Raw genomic sequence first — 19,285 nt, forward strand, 5'->3', positions numbered from 1 at the left:
CTTGAAAACTAAGTTGGGTTTAGTTTATTACTTAGTTCCATGACAGATTTCAAGTGATATGGCGTTCTGATTTTAACGTTTGAGACTTTCTTAATCATTAAAATGTTAAGGTCCCACTTAAGATTGCACTTTAACTGCAATATTTTTGTTTTAAGATTGGTTAAATGGTTAAATGTATAGGTGTCACTAAATCAACAAAGAGTGAAGGGTGAAAGCAATACTTAATGTGACTGAGTGTCGTGAGACTCATTATTTAATATTTAACCATACAACTTTCCAACCATCCATCTATCAGCCTTGAAAGTCCACTGCTGGACATGGGCCTACCCAAATCCGCGCGACCTGGTCGGGGGATACTCTGGTCTCCTTTTGATCAGATGTGGTCCCCGTTCGAGGTCATTCCTACCATACAGTTTTACCAAGATAAATATGTTTCATTTCAGTTAAAAATTGCAGTCATCCTTCAAGGTCGAGGAAGAGTCAGAGTTATTTAATATAGCTTTAGCTATACTGTTACTTTAGTATTTTAGTAATGTTATTGGTACTTGATCAATCAAAGTCATTGTATAGCTTTCGTATTAGAATCAGAGCAGAGACTTTTAAGAGGTCTCTAGTGGGGTCGAGGTATGTGGCGGCGCGGTGGGGAAACTTTGATAAGAACTGATGTGAGTGATCGAGGTGGATCATTATTTTGTTGTGCTTTGGAGCGTGTAGTCACTACCTTGAACCTGCTGCTCAAATCCTTTGTTTGTAAAGTAATAGTAGTAGTATAGTATAGTTATTTTGTAAATCCGAAGTTATAAATGTTATTAACAATAAATTCTGTGATTACTGTATTTGTGCCTGCATCTACCCTATGAAAACGCCCACAAAAGCCATAGATTCTATCAATGATGTCGATGAGAGCCGTCCTTCTCCGACATATATATTTCTTATGTGCGTGTGTATGTCACTGAACTCCTCCTAAACGACTGGACTGATTTTGATGAAATTTGTTGTGTGTTCAAGGGGACTTGAGAATGGTTTAGATTCACAATTTAGCCCGTGGGAAAAGTTTTTTTAATTAATTTTTAATTCGTAAGTAGTTATAGAATCGGAAACTATGCATTTGATCAAGTGATGATCTTTAGCAAAGTTGTTGTCCAAGAGCCCACGAGGGTTTGGGAGTAGGAAGACCAATTTTCGACAGATGGCACCACTGTCATTCCAATGCAAAACAAACAAAGTTTTCCTCTTTATAATATTAGTGTAGAAAAATAAACTAAAAATCCTTTTGGTACGCTTGGTATGCTTTACTTACTCGTAAATATTGTACTTTATCGCATAATTCAAATACATTTCCTTAAAATGGCATTCTCGACATACAAAGTACTTGAAAGTAGAAAATCAGTAATGTAATGCAACCAATCAATTAACGTCTTCGTGTAAACAAGACATTAAGCGGGCCCCTTTGATAACATTCATATAGCGTACAACCGGCGACGTATGTTACGATATGCGGTACAGCGAATTAATAAGAGACTGCGACACTATTTGTTGTTGCTTGTGTATTTTATATGGAAATTATGCGGGCTGATATTGGGCGTTTCAGCTTAGTCCTGGAATTATTCTTTGGAATGTGGTATAACCCTTTGTGGTTCGACTCCGGCGGCACCATCGCCATATCTACATGCGTTCCAGCTTAGTCCTCAGGGATACACTACATAAGAAAACACACTGATATGTTGAAAAACATAGTAACCACCATAACTTTAATACTAGAAATAGAAATAAATTAGCAATTCCTAAGTTTAACATTGTAAAAAACATTTTATTTTAAAAGATGTGTGTTATGGAGTTTCTTTCGCCGCTTTTTCTCCATAACAAAACACCTTGTGAAGTTGTGGTAGTTTTACTGTCATTCAAAAAGTGCTCTGTAAAGAACCTATTTTGAATAAAAAAAATATGATTTGATTTGATTTGATAGCGGCGTATCTGTGGCCGGCCACAAGTAGGAACATAATTCTATCTGGGGTTGATTACAGTTGTCCATGGGCAGCAGTAGCCACTTAGCATCAGGTGGACTGCATGCTTGACTGCTACTCCTATATTAAAAAAGTCCTTAATGAGTGAAGTCATGCGTCATGCTCACCTTGGCGGAACCTGACGGGGCAACGCGCTAAGAGGACTCCAATTGCGTTTCTTTTGAGATCCCAGAGTCCTCTTCGCAGCGTCGAAGACGGCCACCGGAAGGATTTTAGTGTGATTAGAATCCCACGTAATCCCATGTCGATCCCACGGCACCAGGCGCCTTTTCAAAGTTTCTCCATAGTTAGCAAAAAAGGCGTACTTAGTACATGTTTTAGAAAAATAAAGAGCAATTTACTTCAGTAAAACCTTATTCTATTCGGAGTTTGTTATAAAAATCTGTGGTTATGACTAATCATCATCAGCAGACATCGTTGGACTCGTTTATTTCTTTAATTTTAGCTAAAATCTTTACTATTTCTTTGTGGAATGCGAGTTACGATTCAGAGATGTCTAAACCGTTATTTAATAACGTTGGTACACTTTACATGCAATGTTACCATAGTGCAAACACTATCTTAAACATTTTGACGTACCCATACATCCATCAGCACAAGTAACAAGTCAAACAGCAACTAATGGTCGAATTTAGCTCTCGCACAACCTGCGCAGGTGACTGTACAAGCCGGAAACAGCCACAGTTAGTTACAAGCTACTGTGCACAAACTTAGCCATTTAACCAACTTTAGTATAATATGAACTCTAAAGTGTACTACCTACGCTTGCTTGTGGAGTACAAATAGTATGCGCAAATTCATTGTTCGAAGAGACAGCCAATTTCATTGCGCTGTCGGAACGTTAATTGTATTGTAGAGACGCTTATTTAAGCTATTTGCGCTACATGGAAAAATCTTTCTTGTGTTTTACTAGTAATTACTTGAATGTCTTAGTTTTATTAATTTACTAAATCGCTTTACGAATTCTTAAGTGACCTTGGAAGTGGTATATTAAATTTTGCCGCTCATGGACATCTGTAATCAATCCCAGATAGGAAATCAAGTGGTATATTAAATTTAGCCGCTCATGAACATCTGTAATCAATCCCAGTTAGGATTAGATATTCCTAACTTAGGTCGGCCACAGCTCGTCTTCTACTAACTTTATAGAAAAAACTTGTTTTATTACTTAAAATGTATATTTTTTTTTATAATATAGGAGTAGCAGACGAGCATGCAGTCCACCTGATGGTAAGTGGCTACTACCGCCCATGGACATCTGTAATCAACCCCAGATAGGATTAGATATTCCTACCTGAGGTCGGTCACAGATGCACCGCTACCCCTGAGGACTAAGCTGGAACGCCTCGGAAAAGTATGTCTCCCTTACCACACCCTTCAAACCGGAACACAGCAGCGCCTAACACTGCGGTTATTAGGTAGAAATAGGTGTGGCGGTGGTGCCGCCGGAGTCGAACCACAAAGGGTTCTACCACCTTCAAAATGTATATGTTTTGTTACTTCAGTATCTGTATTTATTTAATAAGTTTATCACCAATAACCTTGCAATAAACAACATAACCTAAATACGTTCATTATTTAATATTCAATAAATAACACATTCATTGAATATGAAATAATGAAAGCAAAAATAAAAGTCCGTGATCAAAAAGAAACATTAATGATATTAAAAAGCCTACTTTCGACCATTCGTTGCATTTTAATATTGCTTATTCATAATTTTCATCGACGGCAGGCATTGATCTTTTATACTGAATATTAATGAAACTTCGACGCAATGAAACGAATAATTGGAATATGTAGCTTGAAAGTGTTCAAAACTTATATGATTCACTATATACAAATTTCGAGAAATATTATTATTTACTAGTGGTGCCCGCGGCTGCATTTTAAAGAAATAATATGACATACATAAAACGGAAATTTTGTACCTGCATTGGAATGACAGTGGTGCTATCTGTCGAAAATTGGTCTTACTAACTCCCAAACCCTCGTGGGCTCTTGACAACAACTTTGCTAAAGATCATCACTTGATTAAATGCATAGTTTCCGATTCTATAACTACTTACGAATTAAAATTAATAAAAAAAACCCTATAACCACGGACTAAATTGTGAATCTAAACCATTCTCAAGTCCCCTTGAACACACACAACAAATTTCATCAAAATCAGTCCAGTCGTTTAGGAGGAGTTCAGTGACATACACACGCACATAAGAAATATATATATAAAGATGTGGAAGTAGGACCATCCACGGACAATGGACATACGGGATGACGCGCGCGGCGGAGCGGTCATCATACCGGTCTGACGCGCAAAGGGTATCGGGTTCGATCCCCGGCCAGACAGATCTAAATGATGAATTTAGGTTTCGGTTTCTGTGTCTGGGTGTTCGTCACATGATATTACGGTAGCAAAGATACCGCAGTTTAACAGTTTAAATGGAGGACAGACAGAAAGACAGGCAAATACTTTAGACTGTTTGAAATAAAGAAAAAAAAAGTCTGCAACCTTGAGGGACGCCTCAAGGTTGCAGACTTTTGTTTTTCTTGCCACATTGGATTTAGGATGACGTCATTAAGCTCATCGTGTATTGTTATCTCCAACGGGTAACTGATTTAATTTTCAATTGCAACATTTGATTCGCACATATAAGCAACAACAACAAACAAGTTAACTAGGCAAGTTGATTACAAGCTGGTGAAAAGAGATCTAGTCAAAAATTAAAGAACAAGATAACATTATCAATCCTGAAATCATAAAAGTGTTATAGCAATTAGCGACTTATGTAATAATGCACAAACGCAACATAATTCCATAAAAGTTTATAAAGGTAAATAGAAATTGCATTTAATGGTTTTATAAACAGAAATTAAAAGATAAACCGTTTCTTTAGCAAAGGTTCTTATCTTTTAAGATGACTTTTACTTGTACTTTAGTGTACTCAGTTTTATAAATCTGTTTACTTACTAAATGTACAATGATTTTTTATCGTTTTATTTTTTTATATTTGGGAAGTTTGTTATTTTCTTTGGTTTGGGAAAATTTCTAGTAAATTCTAGCTAGTTATAAGTTAGTATATTTTTTGGTAATGTGGCAGAACTCTTCATGGTTTATTTCTGCACTTACTTACATATTAAACGTTATACTTGCACCTTATTACATATTAAACGTTACTGTTTTCTGTACCCCTACCATGAGTTTTTACGTTTTGACAAACATGACTGTTTTGGTATTTGTTTACGTATTTGCCCATACAATTTCGCATCAGAGGCTCTAGCGGATTGTATCAGAACTATAGTGTCACTAACGTAACATTAAATGTCTAAATTGACAAAATGGCGCTTCATGTTTTGTCTCTCATTTTTGCGAACATGTGAGGGAGACAAAAAGTTTATCGTCACTTGAGAACTTACTTATTGTTAGTTTACTCAGTGTACTGAAGCAAACGGAACATAATAATGGATTGAGTAAACGTAACGAAAAATTGTGGGATGTTTTGTAAACTCATGGTAAGGGTACTGGTTTGAAAGGTGGTGAAGGAGAGGCACTTTTGTGAGGAGTTCTAACTTAGTCTTTTGTATAAAATAGGAGTAGCAGACGAACATGCAGTCCACCTGATGGTAAGTGGCGTTCATGGACATCTGTAATCAACTCCAGATAGGGTTAGATATTCCTACCTGAGGTCGGCGACAGATGCGCCGCTACCCCTGAGGACTAAGCTGGAACGCCTCGGAAAAGTATGTCTCCCTTACCACACCCATCAATGCTTAACTTCAACTTAGTCTTCAGGAGTAGCAACAGAAATCCTACTTAAATTCGACCATACGTGTTTTATTGCTATTGTACATAATATAAATCAGTGATAGCCTAGTGGTTAAGAAACGCGGCCTCTCGATCGAGGGATCCGAGGTTCAAATCCCAGGCACGCACCGCTGATTTTCAAATTTATGTGCGTATTAGAAATTAATTATCACTTGCTTAAGCGGTGAAGGAAAACATCGTGAGGAAACCTGCGTACCTGAGAGATTTATAAAAAAAAATCTTAAAGGTATGTGAAGTCTACCAATACGCACTTGGCCAGCGCGGTGGACTATGGCCTAATCTTTCTCATTCTGAGAGGAGACCCGTGCCCAGCAGTGGGACAGTAATGGGTTGATGATGATGATGATGATACTATTAAGCAAATGAAACAATTATTATTATCACTCCATTTAATACATTATTAAATATATCTTACTTAGTTAGATATGGAAATATCACGTAATGATGAAAAGACAATTTATTATTTTAGATAAACAACTTGTACACAGTTATTATGAACGACATTACTTATAATAAATTATTTTGATAAAAGAAAGTAAAAAAGATAAACACAATTTAAAAATAAACTCATATTAATCTTATATACAAAATTCTCGTGTCACAATGTTAGTTACCGCACTCCTCCGAAACGGCTTTACCGATTTTCACCAAATTTTATATGCATATTCAGTAGTTCTGAGAATCGGCTACTATCTATTTTTCATACCCCTAAGTGATAGGGGTTGTTCATCTTTAAATTTCTTTTAATTATATGGCAACACAACGTTTGCCGGGTCAGCTAGTCTATATATATAAAATGAATGTTTGTCTCTATGTCCTTTACAGAGTGTTGTACATGAGCCCAAGAAAGTTAGTTCGATCAATTTTCGACAGATGGCACCACTGTCAGTCCAATGAAGGTACAAATTTATGTTTTGTTGTTTGTTTTTGTTTTTGTTTTTGTTTGTGTTGTTTTTTTTTAAATACAGGCGAAGCTGCGGGTGCTACAAGTAATACGAGTACGTACTACGAAATAAAATTATTACGGATTTTGTTTCGACTTGATATCCTGCAAGTATTTTTCCATAAGTTCTTTCGGACCGAACACGTCTAGTTTTGCATCCGTCCAGTCTATTTCGCTTTTGTCAAACCAAATGTACTTTCCTTTTAACGACTGATCGGCATCCAGCGCTAAGAAAACCGGTGTCAGACTTGCTACTTCCAAAGTCAGCTTTCCTGTTTGCTTCGTCATATCAGTTTGCACAAACCCAGGGTGCATCGAATTGATAGAAATTCCACGACCTATTTCCCTTTGCTGAATTCTTGTAAGAGCGCATACAGCTACTTTAGAAATTCTATAAGCAAGAAAAGCTGTATGGGCGAAGTCTTCTTCCTTTAAACTCCCTTTTGTAACAGAATCTAGGAACAAATGAACGAAAGCATTTATGTCATCTACTTTAACATCTTTCTTAGTAAGTCTCTCAATCCAATACTGATTTCGTAGGTTGGAAATATGGCCGCAATCACTTGACACATTCACGACCCTAGCATTGTCTTTTAAAAGAGGGAATATGAACTCTTGTATGGTAAGTATGCTGTAGTAATTAGTTTCTATGACACGTTTTGAGTCTTCGTATGTAGTTTTTAATGCATTTTCTGGTATAACGGCAGCGTTGTTGATAAGGATATCTAATCCACCATGTTTCTCTTTCAAGTGCTTAGCAAAAGATATCACACTGTTTCTGTCACATACTTCTAGTTGAAAGAATATTGGATTATATCCTTCTTTCTTTAAATCTTCAACGGCTTTTTCACCGCGTGCCTTATCTCTTGCAGTCAAGTATACTGTTCCCACACCTCGTCTACATAATTCTTTAACTATCCCATACCCAATACCTTTGTTAGCACTCGTAACTACTGCCACTTTGTCCGCCATGATTCGTTGCTATTATCAAACTAATTGTAATTGTGCTGTTAAGTAGTAGAGAGATTATTAAGTGTTTAATATAGGGTTCGTTTATAACTCTGCAAAAATAATTTTGAAAAGAATTAAATGTCAATTGTACAATTAATTTGAATTTGGGAAAACAGAACCAATCAATTGAGATTTGGTTATAACCAACTACTTAGAATGATTATTTTCTTATATTTTTTTCGAATACAATTTTTCTATATTACCATCAGATGCTTTTAAAATTGCTTGATTATTCGAAGTTGGATTAGTTTTTCTTAATTGTGAAGTTGAAAATCTATCTTCCAAGCGTCAGTGTCTTATTTTAATGTGCAATATAGGAGCAGTTAGTATCTTTTATTTTATTTGAAACGCGCCTTTATAACAAAGAGATAAGATTAGATATCAGTGATTGTATTGTATCTATCAGTATATTAAATATGGTAGATAGCAAAACTTGTTTATCATAAAAATATTTGCGAAACAATATTTCTTATGTAATCGTTAAAAGAAAAACGGTTAAAATAGGCTTTAGAAGCACACGAACAAAAAATGCGAACTCTAAAATAAGAACACAATCTTTCAAGAAAAATATTATTTATTTCGATTTTTTACATCATTTATAATTTTCAACAACGATTGAATACATTTATGTAGTTAAGATCTCTTAAAATTAAATTATTCTTTTGAATAATATCCGACCTCTTGCAAACCTTTCTCAAAGTCTATCATTTTAGAATAATAATCGGCTTTAGCATCTGTCCAGTCTATTTCGGTTTTATCAAACCAAATATATTTTCCCTTTAAGGACTGATCAGCATCCAACACCATATATACGGGTGCTTGGCTCGCTTCCTCCAATGTCAACTCTCCAGCTGTCTTCGTCATATCAGTCTTCACGAAACCAGGATGTAAGGAGTTGATGGAAATTCCGCGACCTATTTCGTTTTGCTGAATTCTAGTCAATGCACATAACGCTATCTTAGAAATCTTATAAGCCAGCAGTGGCATTTCAGTGAAATCTTCCTCGTTTAAAGTTACATCCTTAACTGAATTCAAAAACCAATTGACGAAATCATTAACATCATCTACTTTGAGGTCCTCTTTTGTAAGTCTCTCAATCCAGTACTTGTTTCTCAGATTGGAAAGATGCCCACAATCACTGGAGACATTAACAACTCTAGCATTATCTTTCAAAATAGGGAACATGTATTTTTGTATAATAAATAAACTGTGGTAATTTGTGTTAATTACTCGTACAGAATCTTCGTAGGTTGTTTTATAAAAGTTTTCAGTTATAATCGCAGCGTTGTTGATTAGAATATCTATACCACCATGCTTTTCTTTCAAGTGCTTTGCAAATGCTTGCACGCTGTCACTGTCAGTAACTTCTAGTTGAAAAAATGTTGGATTGTATCCTTCTTTCTTCAAGTCTTCAACGGCTTTTACTCCCCTTGTCTTGTCTCTTGCAGTTAAATAAACTGTACCAACACCTCGTTTGCACAACTCCCTAACTATACCGTAACCTATGCCCTTATTAGCACCGGTTACTACAGCAATTTTATGCGCCATGTTTCTTTGGTAGCGTCCGTTCAACTGAATATGTTGAAAAAAATAATGTGTTATCAGAATATTTAAAGTATTAATATGCAAGGATGCAGTCATAACGCGCTGATAAGTGTATGTACACACGAAAATTAAACACATTTCGCTAAACAAACTCGTATTAATCTAAGCCGAGTTTATGGTGTATGATAAAACACTATCTGAGACTTAATAAGAATACAAAAAATTGAGTTGTTCTTAATTTTATAACATTACCAGCTTCAATTGCAATGATTGGTACATCTATATAAGTTAATAATGTTCATTATTTGCGGATGTTTTTTATTTATTTGTGTAGGCGTGAGTTAGTATTTAAAATAGGTCAATCTATTTTGATGCGTTCATATCCTAGAGAACATGATGAGAATGAGAGCGAAATTTAAAAACTTTTGAAAGTAGTTTCAAATTAAATGAAAATTATTTAATATCATGAATATTGAGTACAGAAAAAGAGAATAATAGATTTATTATCATACATGCTATTTACTTACTCATATAACATTATATAAAACAATTTTCTTTCTAAGATTTTATTATGTAGTTACAATTTAAAATTATTCAGTGTAGAATAAAATAGATAGTCTAGTCAAAATAAGCCTTAAGTAATAATATGAAATTACCACAATACTTATGACATTAAAGAATGCTTCCGCATCATTTATCATTTTAGTATGTTCAAAATTACCATACCTTAAATATATTAATTTGTATAAGAATAAAGGAAGAAAGAAAGAAAGAAGAATCCTTTATATCATATAATTCTAGACATTCAGTAGTAAGAATAACATTATTGAAACGATTACAACGGATTTCAAAAAAGCAGTTTATTAATTCACTATCAGCTAATTTTACATTTAGTGACTTGTAGCACAGTAATAACCAAAAGAATCTCTACTCAGCGTGACTTTCCGATAAGCGGGTTCACCTACAACGGTGGTACCTGTACATGATTGATACTGTATATCGATGTTTGTGGGAGAGTGAGAGTATATGAAATATTTTGTTACATTGTTATGAAAAACTCATTGCACATGATCATTACAGCACATTATAGTTATCAGTATTATTTAGGTAATTTAGATAAATGTAATGCAAAAATGATAGAACGCCATTATGTAACGTGTTACAAATTTACTAAATATTATAAAACAAATGCTTTATCATAAATTAAGCAACATTACTTTGAGGAGTAACCAATGTTTTGCAATTCTCTCTCAATTAGCTCAATTCTGCAATGTAAGCCTGATTTAGCATCTGTCCAATCTTTTTCGGTTTGATCAAACCATATATACTTTCCTTTTAAAGACTGCTCTGCATCTAGAACTAAGTATACTGGTGTCTTGCTAGCTTCATCCAACGTCATCAATCCAGCTGCTTTCGTCATATCTGTTTTCACAAATCCAGGATGCAACGAATTGATGGAAATATCACGATCTATGTTATTTTGTTGGGCTCGTGTCAAGGCACATAGTGCTATTTTAGATATTCTATACGCAAGAACAGGCATTTCAGCGAAGTCTTCCTCTTTTAAATTATTATTTTTTACTGCATCTAAGAACCATTCGACGAAAGCATTCACGTCCTCCACTTTGACGTCATCTTTAGTGAGTCTGTCTATCCAGTACTGGTTTCGTAGATTAGCAATGTGACCACAATCACTAGAAACATTCAGTACTCTGGCTTTGTTTTTTAAAATAGGATATAGGAATTCCTGTACCTTTAGTATGCTATAGTAATTTGCGTTAAGCACAGATTTTGAATCTTCGTAGGTTATTTTGTAGAAGTCCTCAACTGTTATTGCAGCATTATTGATCAGAATATCTAGCCCACCGTGTTTTTCTTTTAAATGTTCAGCCAGTGATTTGATACTATCTCTATCAGTGACATCTAGTTGGAAGAATATTGGATTGTATCCTTCTTTCTTTAAGTCTTCAACAGCCTTTTCTCCCCTTGTCTTGTCTCTTGCGGTTAAATAAACAGTACCAACACCTCGTCTGCACAACTCCTTAACAATACCGTAACCTATGCCTTTATTAGCACCAGTTACAACAGCTACTTTGTCCGTCATTATTGTTTGGGATCGCAAACTCAACTGCATTACCGTTATCAGTAGTACTAAACCCAGATTAGGCATGCCTAATTATATTATTCGGATGCGTTATCATCCATTCGACGTTATTACTCATTTCAATTTCGAATACATAAAAATAAATTATTTTCTGTATGTTTGGTGTAATACGAGTATTTTTTATTTTATTGTTGTGGATATATTGTATGTAATATGCAATTTTGAATCATTTCAGGATATTTTTTGTTACTGCATAAACTATTTCAAAAGGGGTAGATAATATTAGCGGTCAAGTCTGTGGGCATCGAAACCATTTGTGTCATTACAATTTTTAATAATTATTGAATACAATTAAAATATAAGTGATCCACTTAAAACGTAAGGGATTTATATTCAAAGTGTCTTTTACTCTCAATTCTAAATCCCTCAAAATTCAATTACGTTTTTGAGTAGACATCTACTTCTTGCAAGCTTTTATCGAAGAATATCATTTTAGCATAATAATCGGCTTGAGCATCTGTCCAGTCCTTTTCGGTTTTATCATACCAAATATACTTTCCCTTCAAGGACTGATCAGCATCCAAAACCAAATAAACCGGTGTTTGAGATGCTTCTTCTACTGTCAAATATCCAGCTGTTTTCGTCATATCAGTCTTCACAAAGCCAGGATGTAAGGAGTTGATGGAAATTCCTCGATCTATTTCGTTTTGCTGAATCCTTGTCAATGCGCTTAAAGCTATTTTAGAAATCCTGTAAGCAAGCAACGGCGTTTCAGCGAAATCTTCTTCGTTTAAAGTTCCATTCTTAACTGAATCCAAGAACCAATTGACGAAATCATTAACGTCATCTACTGTGAGGTCCTTCTTTGTAAGTCTCTCAATCCAATACTTGTTCCTTAAATTTGAAATGTGTCCACAGTCACTGGAAAGATTCACGACTCTGGCATTATCTTTTAAAACAGGGTACACGTGTTTTTGTATATTAAATAAACTGTGGTAGTTTGTATCGATTACACGTTTGGAGTCATCATAGGTTGTCTTGTAATAATCTTCAGTTATAATCGCAGCGTTGTTGATAAGAATGTCGATACCACCGTGTTTTTCTTTCAAGTATTTGGCAAATGCTTCTACGTTGTCACTGTCAGTAACTTCTAGTTGAAAAAATGTTGGGTTGTATCCTTCTTTTTTCAAATCTTTAACGGCTTTTTCTCCCCTTGTCTTGTCTCTTCCAGTCAAATAAACAGTATCAACACCTCGTTTGCACAACTCCTTAACTATACCGTATCCTATGCCTTTGTTAGCACCCGTTACTACAACAATTTTGTGCGTCATGATTCTTTGATAGTGTCAGTTCTACTAATTACGTTAAAATATTTTAAAGTGATATCAGAGTAAATTAAATACGAAAAATACATTGAGGAAGCTGTCACAATAGGCTGATAAGTTTATGTAGATAGGAGATTTTTACTATGTAAAACAATATGTGTATTGTGTATGTATGGTTTTTTTTTTTTAATTCAAAATAGGTTCTTTACAGAGCACTTTTTTAATGCCAGTACAACTACCACCACTTCACAAGGTGTTTCGTCATGGAGAATAAGCATTTACCGTATATGTATATATGTATGTATGAGACAAACATTTGCGAAGCATTCCAGATTAGTCCTCAGGGGTAGCGCCGCATCTGTGGCCGACTTCAGGTAGGAAACTATTTTTTTCTATCTAAAGTTGATTACAGGACCATGGACATCTGTAATCAATGTGTGGCTACTGCTACTTCCCATGGTGGGCTTCAAGGTCGTCTGCTACTCCTATATTATAGAAAAAATATTTTGTGCTTTCGAAATAATCATATATTTTAAAAACACAGTAAGTAACCTCATTTTTAAATTTACTGTAAAAACTAAACTGTAATTAACATATGTGTTATTGGGAAATAATAAGACACTTCATAATATAGGTATAAATAAGGCGTACATAATAACTACTGTATCAAATAATTGATGTTGATTATGTTTTGAGATAAAAAAATGAATTAGTTAAGATAATAATGATCATTTTATTATCATTTCTGTAATTAGAGTGATATGACTGTTCCATAATTTTAAATATACTTATTATAAAAATAAATAATTTTATAATTACGGCCATTTTTAAGCACATATCATGAATATATTTGAAGTAGTTGAGTATATTTAATGTTACTTACAAAAAATATAAAATAATATTTGTCGAACAAACATCAAAATATAAGTAAATTTATAATATATTTTATTATGAAAACATTCATAATTATCATTACAGTAACAAAATGCCCTTATCAGTATCCTGTAGGTAGATAATTATAATGTACAAATTATACTCCCAGTATGTTTACTTTGTAAATAATTCGATAATTTTCTGATATAGGTACAAGAAAAAAAATACAGGCTTAATTAATGGCTTACTTTGAGTAGTAACCTATACTTTGCAAGCGTTTCTCGATTAGCTCCATCCTGCAATATAAGCCTGACTGAGCATCTGTCCAATCTTTTTCGGTTTTATCGTACCAAATAAATTTTCCTTTTAAGGACTGCTCTGCATCCAGAACCAAGTATACTGGTGTCTTGCTAGCTTCATCCAACGTCATTATTCCAGCTGCTTTCGTCATGTCCGTATTCACAAAACCAGGATGCATAGAATTGATGGAAATATCTCGATCTATGTTGTTTTGTTGGACTCGCGTCAAAGCGCATAATGCTATTTTAGAAATTCTATAAGCAAGCATAGGTGTTTCAGTAAAATCTTCGTCTTTTAAATTACCATTTTTTACAGAATCCAAAAACCAATCCACGAAAGCATTTATGTCTTCTACTTTGATGTCCTCTTTGGTAAGTCTATTGATCCAGTACTGGTTTCGCAGGTTAGCAAGATGCCCACAAATACTCGACATATTCACTACTCTAGCTTTGTTCCTTAATAGAGGATATATAAATTCTTCTATCGTTAGTACGCTATAGTAGTTTGCGTTAAGCACAGATTTCGAATCTTCATAGGTGATTTTGTAAGAGTCTTCCGTTGTAATTCCAGCATTATTGATAAGAATATCTATACCACCATGCTTTTCTTTCAAGTGCTTTGCAAATGCTTGCACGCTGTCACTGTCAGTAACTTCTAGTTGAAAAAATGTTGGATTGTATCCTTCTTTCTTTAAGTCTTCAACAGCCTTTTCTCCCCTTGTCTTGTCTCTTGCAGTCAAATAAACAGTACCAACACCTCGTTTGCACAACTCCTTAACAATACCGTAACCTATGCCCTTATTAGCACCAGTTACTACAGCAACTTTGTCGGTCATTGTTGTTTGGTGTCGTAAATGCAACTGTCATTAGACAACGAACACTATCAGTAATTAGCCTTGAGTTGGACTAATTATGTTTTTCGGATACGTTATCAATTCTTTGATGTTATTAATTGTTTAAGTTTTATATACATAAAAAATAGTTGTTTATTAAATTTATATTTCGAATATTTTCTTGTAACGTTTATTTTGTCAATACATTATATGTAATTTTTATTTTAAAAAATAAATTATACTACAGCTGCAAGTATAGATTATGTAAAGTTATCAGCTTATATGGTAAACTACGCAACTATGTGTATTTTATATTTGTCCTGTTTGTGCTTTGCCTTATAGAAGATAGAGCCATATAATTTATAAAGAGAAAATAAAAATACATAAAGTCGTATAACTAGTAATGCGTTAATGTACATATTTACTTTATGCAAACTTTTTTGTCGCTAAGTAATTATGGTAAACAATATGAATTAGGGTTCCGAGCAACGCTGGTAAAACCGCGGGATATAGCGTGTATAAAAAAGTATAAACATTATTTTACGTAACTTCATCAAAGTCTTGATTTTACCGAACATGACCCTCAAAGGTGTCACTCGAACTAATGGCCAAAAAAGTCCCATTAACGGTATAAAAAGGTTAATGATGTGGATTAAGCCGAATGGCTAGTCGCATGTCTGTAATTGGGCTCGAAGGGCTTCCGGGGCTCAAAATGGCGGCATATTTACGTGAATATCCATATTAACACTTACACCGTCATAATAAGGTCTTTACGCCCTTGGGCGTGTTTAGGTTGAGAAGTTTGAAAATGACAAAATACTTTTGTGATAAAAATAAAAATTGTTTATGAACTAGCTTATGCTTGCGATTTAGTCTGCATGGTGATATCTGAAATTATTTTGGTTAAATTATTATTTATTTATACTTGAGAATGGTGAGGATTTTTGAGCATATGTGCGTCTGTATGTATGTATGATTGTATGTACGGCAAATATCTTGACGTAATATCATGACGATTTTATTTTTTTAATGTCTTACTAATGTATGTTAGTAATATCAATGATCTTATCTGGGGCAGATTATCTGTCTCGATAGATGTCTGTGTCTATATGTGTCGATAGATGACGTTACCATCATGAAAAACGCATGATCTGCTTCACGCTAGAAATAGATGTGACGTGTACCTCCTCACCGTACTGGTTCTTTTTTTATATTATGTAGGGGTAGCAGACGAGCATGCAGTCCACTTAATGGTTAGTGGCTACTGCCGCCCATGGACATCTGTAATCAGCCCCAAATAGGATTACATATTCCTTCCTGAGGTCGGCCACAGATGCGCCGCTAGCCATGAGGATTAAGCTGGAACGCCTCGGAAAAGTATGTCTTCCTTACCACACCCTTCAAACCGAAACACAGCAGCACCTAACACTGCTGTTATTAGGTAGAAATAGGTGTGACGGTGGTGCCGCCGGAGTCGTACCACAAAGGGTTCTACCACCTTTATCTACACTTTTTATAGGTTCTACACTTTTTATAGAAATAAAACAGTTACTCCAAGTTGCTTATTAAAATAACGCCACAAGCACTTTTAAATTATAACTTCGGAACAACGTTAAAGATAAGTTCTTGCAAATATCATGTTTAGCTTCAAACAAGTTTACAAACTAGAACAAACAAAATAAAGCGATACATCACAGCCTTGAAATAGACCATCGCGTGTCTCGAGCCCTTTGCAACCCTTTGGTGGGCGGATATTTTCATTTACTTTCTGTATGCAAAGATATCATTAAGGTATTGTACTTGGAAGGGGCTACCTTTTTTATAATATAGGAGTAGCAGACGAGCATGCAGTCCACCTGATGGTAAGTGGCTACTGCCGCCCATGGACATAATCATAATCATAATTGCCCGCCCATGGACATCTGTAATCAACCCCAGATAGGATTAGATATTCCTAGAAGGTAGAACGCTTTGTGGTTCGACTCCGGCGGCACCACCTATTTTTGCCTAATAACAGCAGTGTTAGGCATTGCTGTGTTCCGTTTTGAAGGGTGTGGTAAGGGAGACAGACTTTTCCGAGGCGTTCCAGCTTAGTCCTCAGGGGAAGCGGCGCATCTGTGGCCGACCTCAGGTAGGAATATCTAATCCTATCTGGGGTTGATTACAGATGTCCATGAGCGGCAGTAGCCACTTACCATCAGGTGGACTGAATGCTCGTCTGCTACTCCTATATTATAAAAAAATGAAATCTCCAACAGTGGACTTCCAAAGACTTTATCATGGAATGTTTTACTCGTTTACGTGAACTCAGAAACAGTTGTTCTCAGGAGATAGGAAACGCTAAAGTTTATACGAAGCTTTCAGGTTGTTTAAGAAAGCTTTAATAATTCAAGCTACTTAAACAAGCAAGTTGGGCTAAGTTACAGGTAATGTAGGTATGTTGAAGAATTATTTTTCATAAGACGGAAGTAGCAAATGTTCATACGGTTTACGCAGCAAGTGTTCCTGTAATCCCAGGACTGAAACAGGGCTACGGTATCCCCTGCCTGTCGTAAGAGGCGACTAAAAGGGGGCTTCCGGGGTTGCGGGCGGCCAGAGTGGGAGCTCGAACCGCCCGGCTAGCAACCCCGGGAAGAACGGCGGTATATATGGTCGCATTCCATCGTATACACCAGAAGGTGTGGTGATACAAACTCACTTGGGCGGAGCCCGACGGGACAATGCGTTGAGAGGACTTCGGTCGCGTTCCTTTGGAGATTCCGGAGTCCTCTACGCAGCGCTGAGGACGGCCACCGGGGGGGGTTTTAGTGCGGTGAAAATCCCACATAACCCCGTGTGGGTCCCACGGCACAGGGTACCTCTTGAAGGTTTCCCCCTTAAGAAGAAAAAAAAGGTAAGTTGAAGAATTATTTTTCATAAGACGGTTGTAGTAGCAGTAAATGATCATGGTTCACACAGCGAGTGTCCTTGTAGTTTCGGAACTAGAATAGGGCTATCCCTGCATGTCGTAAGAGGCGACTAAAAGGATGCTCCCGGGAGGTCGGACCGTCCAGCAAGCGACCTCGAGAAGGACGGCGATATGTGTGGTCGCATATCTTTGTAAATACCAGATGGCGTGGGAGGCGAATTAATTAGAAAGGCGCCTGCAATCCGATGACCATTGGCGGTCACTATTGCACATGCACATCTGTAATCAACCCCAGATAGAATTAGATATGAGGTTGATAACAGATGCGCCGCTACCCCTAAGGACAGTACTGGAACGCCTCGGAAAAGTATGCCTCCCTTACCACACCCTTCACACTGCTGTTATTAGGTAGATATAGGTGTGGCGACGGTGCCTTCGGAGTCGAATCGCAAAGGGTTCGACCACCTTCAAATAAAACAATTAAATCAATACAATTTTCCTTCATCATTGAAACTCTGATTCCAACCCCAAACCTTTGAAGCAAATGCCGAATTAAAACCACTGTGCCTCTAATCCATGGGTATGTTATAAATAGCAGATCGCGTGCTTAACTTGAACGTAATCCTTTAGAGGGAGGAACTCGCTAATGCGGAGATTTTTCATTCCCTCGTTTAAATCAAAGTAACCTACTTTATAGTGGATGGTAATAGCGTGTTTGGCTTAAAGCATACATTTGATGTACATTTCTGATTTAGTGACTAATTATCTTAAAAAGGAAAAGTACACGCATGCGTGCGTGCATGCATGGGTGGGTCATAGATGTCCACATACACGCAAGTACACATGAAAGGACATATATACGTATTATTTCTTCCAAAAAGAAAGCAAAACAGAATCAAAGCAGTTTTCCATGGGACATGGTGGTTTTTAGAAAATAAATATTGGTGATTATTTTTTTGTAATGTAACAACGGAGCCTGCTGTCCCACAAACCATCAGTGTTAGTGTTACCGCTTATTTGCAATCAAAATACAAGATAATTGGATTAAAAGCCTACCTAAGATATATTCAGAGATGCATTATCATTACTGAGAACTTGAAAACGCCATGTGTGCCTCTGCCTTGCCATACTCTTTAAACATGAACACAGTAGTAGTAGAAATTTTTACTATTTTTTTGCTTTTACCATGGTGACATAGCATTGAAATACCGACGCAGATACACCTTTATAAATTGAATTTCAAAGTCAACGATCTTACAAGTATTTTCAACTTACATTTTTCGGGTAAAAACACGGAAATCCTACAAAACCCTATAAATTCTCGTACTTCGTGGTTACGTCAGTTTTATTCCCAAATTTAACTTTAGGATTACCGACTTAAGTTAGATTACAGACAGATTTATAACCAGTTCGTAACCAATTGTTCACAGAAAGATCACGCCCCGGAAAAGGGCTGAGACACATTTACACCATACGGCGTCGTCGGGTGGCAAGTTGCGACGTCGTGTCGTTGCGATATCACGTCGTGGAAATGTACTTACATGGTAAACATGGTTCAAATTAGTGAAAACCCTATGATTTTTTAGTGATATAG

The 19,285-nt window shown here is 35.9% G+C and overlaps 5 protein-coding genes across 5 annotated transcripts; all 5 read right to left on the reverse strand.

The window, feature by feature from the left end:
- Positions 1-6,871: 6,871 nt before the first annotated feature.
- Positions 6,872-7,765, reverse strand: LOC140749212 (carbonyl reductase [NADPH] 1-like). Its single transcript, XM_073082260.1, has one exon. The coding sequence runs from the start codon at positions 7,763-7,765 to the stop codon at positions 6,872-6,874; it is 894 nt and encodes a 297-aa protein (XP_072938361.1).
- A 679-nt stretch (positions 7,766-8,444) lies between these two features.
- On the reverse strand, positions 8,445-9,494 carry LOC140749138 (carbonyl reductase [NADPH] 3-like). The gene has a single exon (XM_073082167.1). It carries the CDS (start codon positions 9,485-9,487, stop codon positions 8,459-8,461), a length of 1,029 nt encoding a protein of 342 aa, XP_072938268.1. The 5' UTR covers positions 9,488-9,494; the 3' UTR covers positions 8,445-8,458.
- An 871-nt stretch (positions 9,495-10,365) lies between these two features.
- Positions 10,366-11,453, reverse strand: LOC140749162 (carbonyl reductase [NADPH] 3-like). Its single transcript, XM_073082204.1, has one exon. The coding sequence runs from the start codon at positions 11,451-11,453 to the stop codon at positions 10,563-10,565; it is 891 nt and encodes a 296-aa protein (XP_072938305.1). The 3' UTR covers positions 10,366-10,562.
- A 437-nt stretch (positions 11,454-11,890) lies between these two features.
- LOC140749213 (carbonyl reductase [NADPH] 3-like) lies at positions 11,891-12,784 on the reverse strand. The gene has a single exon (XM_073082261.1). The coding sequence runs from the start codon at positions 12,782-12,784 to the stop codon at positions 11,891-11,893; it is 894 nt and encodes a 297-aa protein (XP_072938362.1).
- Positions 12,785-13,895: 1,111 nt separating this feature from the next.
- LOC140749214 (carbonyl reductase [NADPH] 3-like) lies at positions 13,896-14,786 on the reverse strand. Its single transcript, XM_073082262.1, has one exon. The coding sequence runs from the start codon at positions 14,784-14,786 to the stop codon at positions 13,896-13,898; it is 891 nt and encodes a 296-aa protein (XP_072938363.1).
- Between the last annotated feature and the right edge of the window lie 4,499 nt (positions 14,787-19,285).

Source organism: Epargyreus clarus, unplaced genomic scaffold, assembly GCF_041222505.1.
Source record: "Epargyreus clarus isolate Ecla_fem2 unplaced genomic scaffold, WU_Ecla_fem_2.2 ptg000017l, whole genome shotgun sequence".
Lineage (NCBI taxonomy): Eukaryota > Metazoa > Arthropoda > Insecta > Lepidoptera > Hesperiidae > Epargyreus > Epargyreus clarus.

Coding starts and splice junctions, on each gene's coding strand:
- LOC140749212 (XM_073082260.1), bottom strand. CDS start 7,765: ATGGCGGACAAAGTGGCAGTAGTTACGAGTGCTAACAAAGGTATTGGG.
- LOC140749138 (XM_073082167.1), bottom strand. CDS start 9,487: ATGTGTTTAATTTTCGTGTGTACATACACTTATCAGCGCGTTATGACT.
- LOC140749162 (XM_073082204.1), bottom strand. CDS start 11,453: ATGACGGACAAAGTAGCTGTTGTAACTGGTGCTAATAAAGGCATAGGT.
- LOC140749213 (XM_073082261.1), bottom strand. CDS start 12,784: ATGACGCACAAAATTGTTGTAGTAACGGGTGCTAACAAAGGCATAGGA.
- LOC140749214 (XM_073082262.1), bottom strand. CDS start 14,786: ATGACCGACAAAGTTGCTGTAGTAACTGGTGCTAATAAGGGCATAGGT.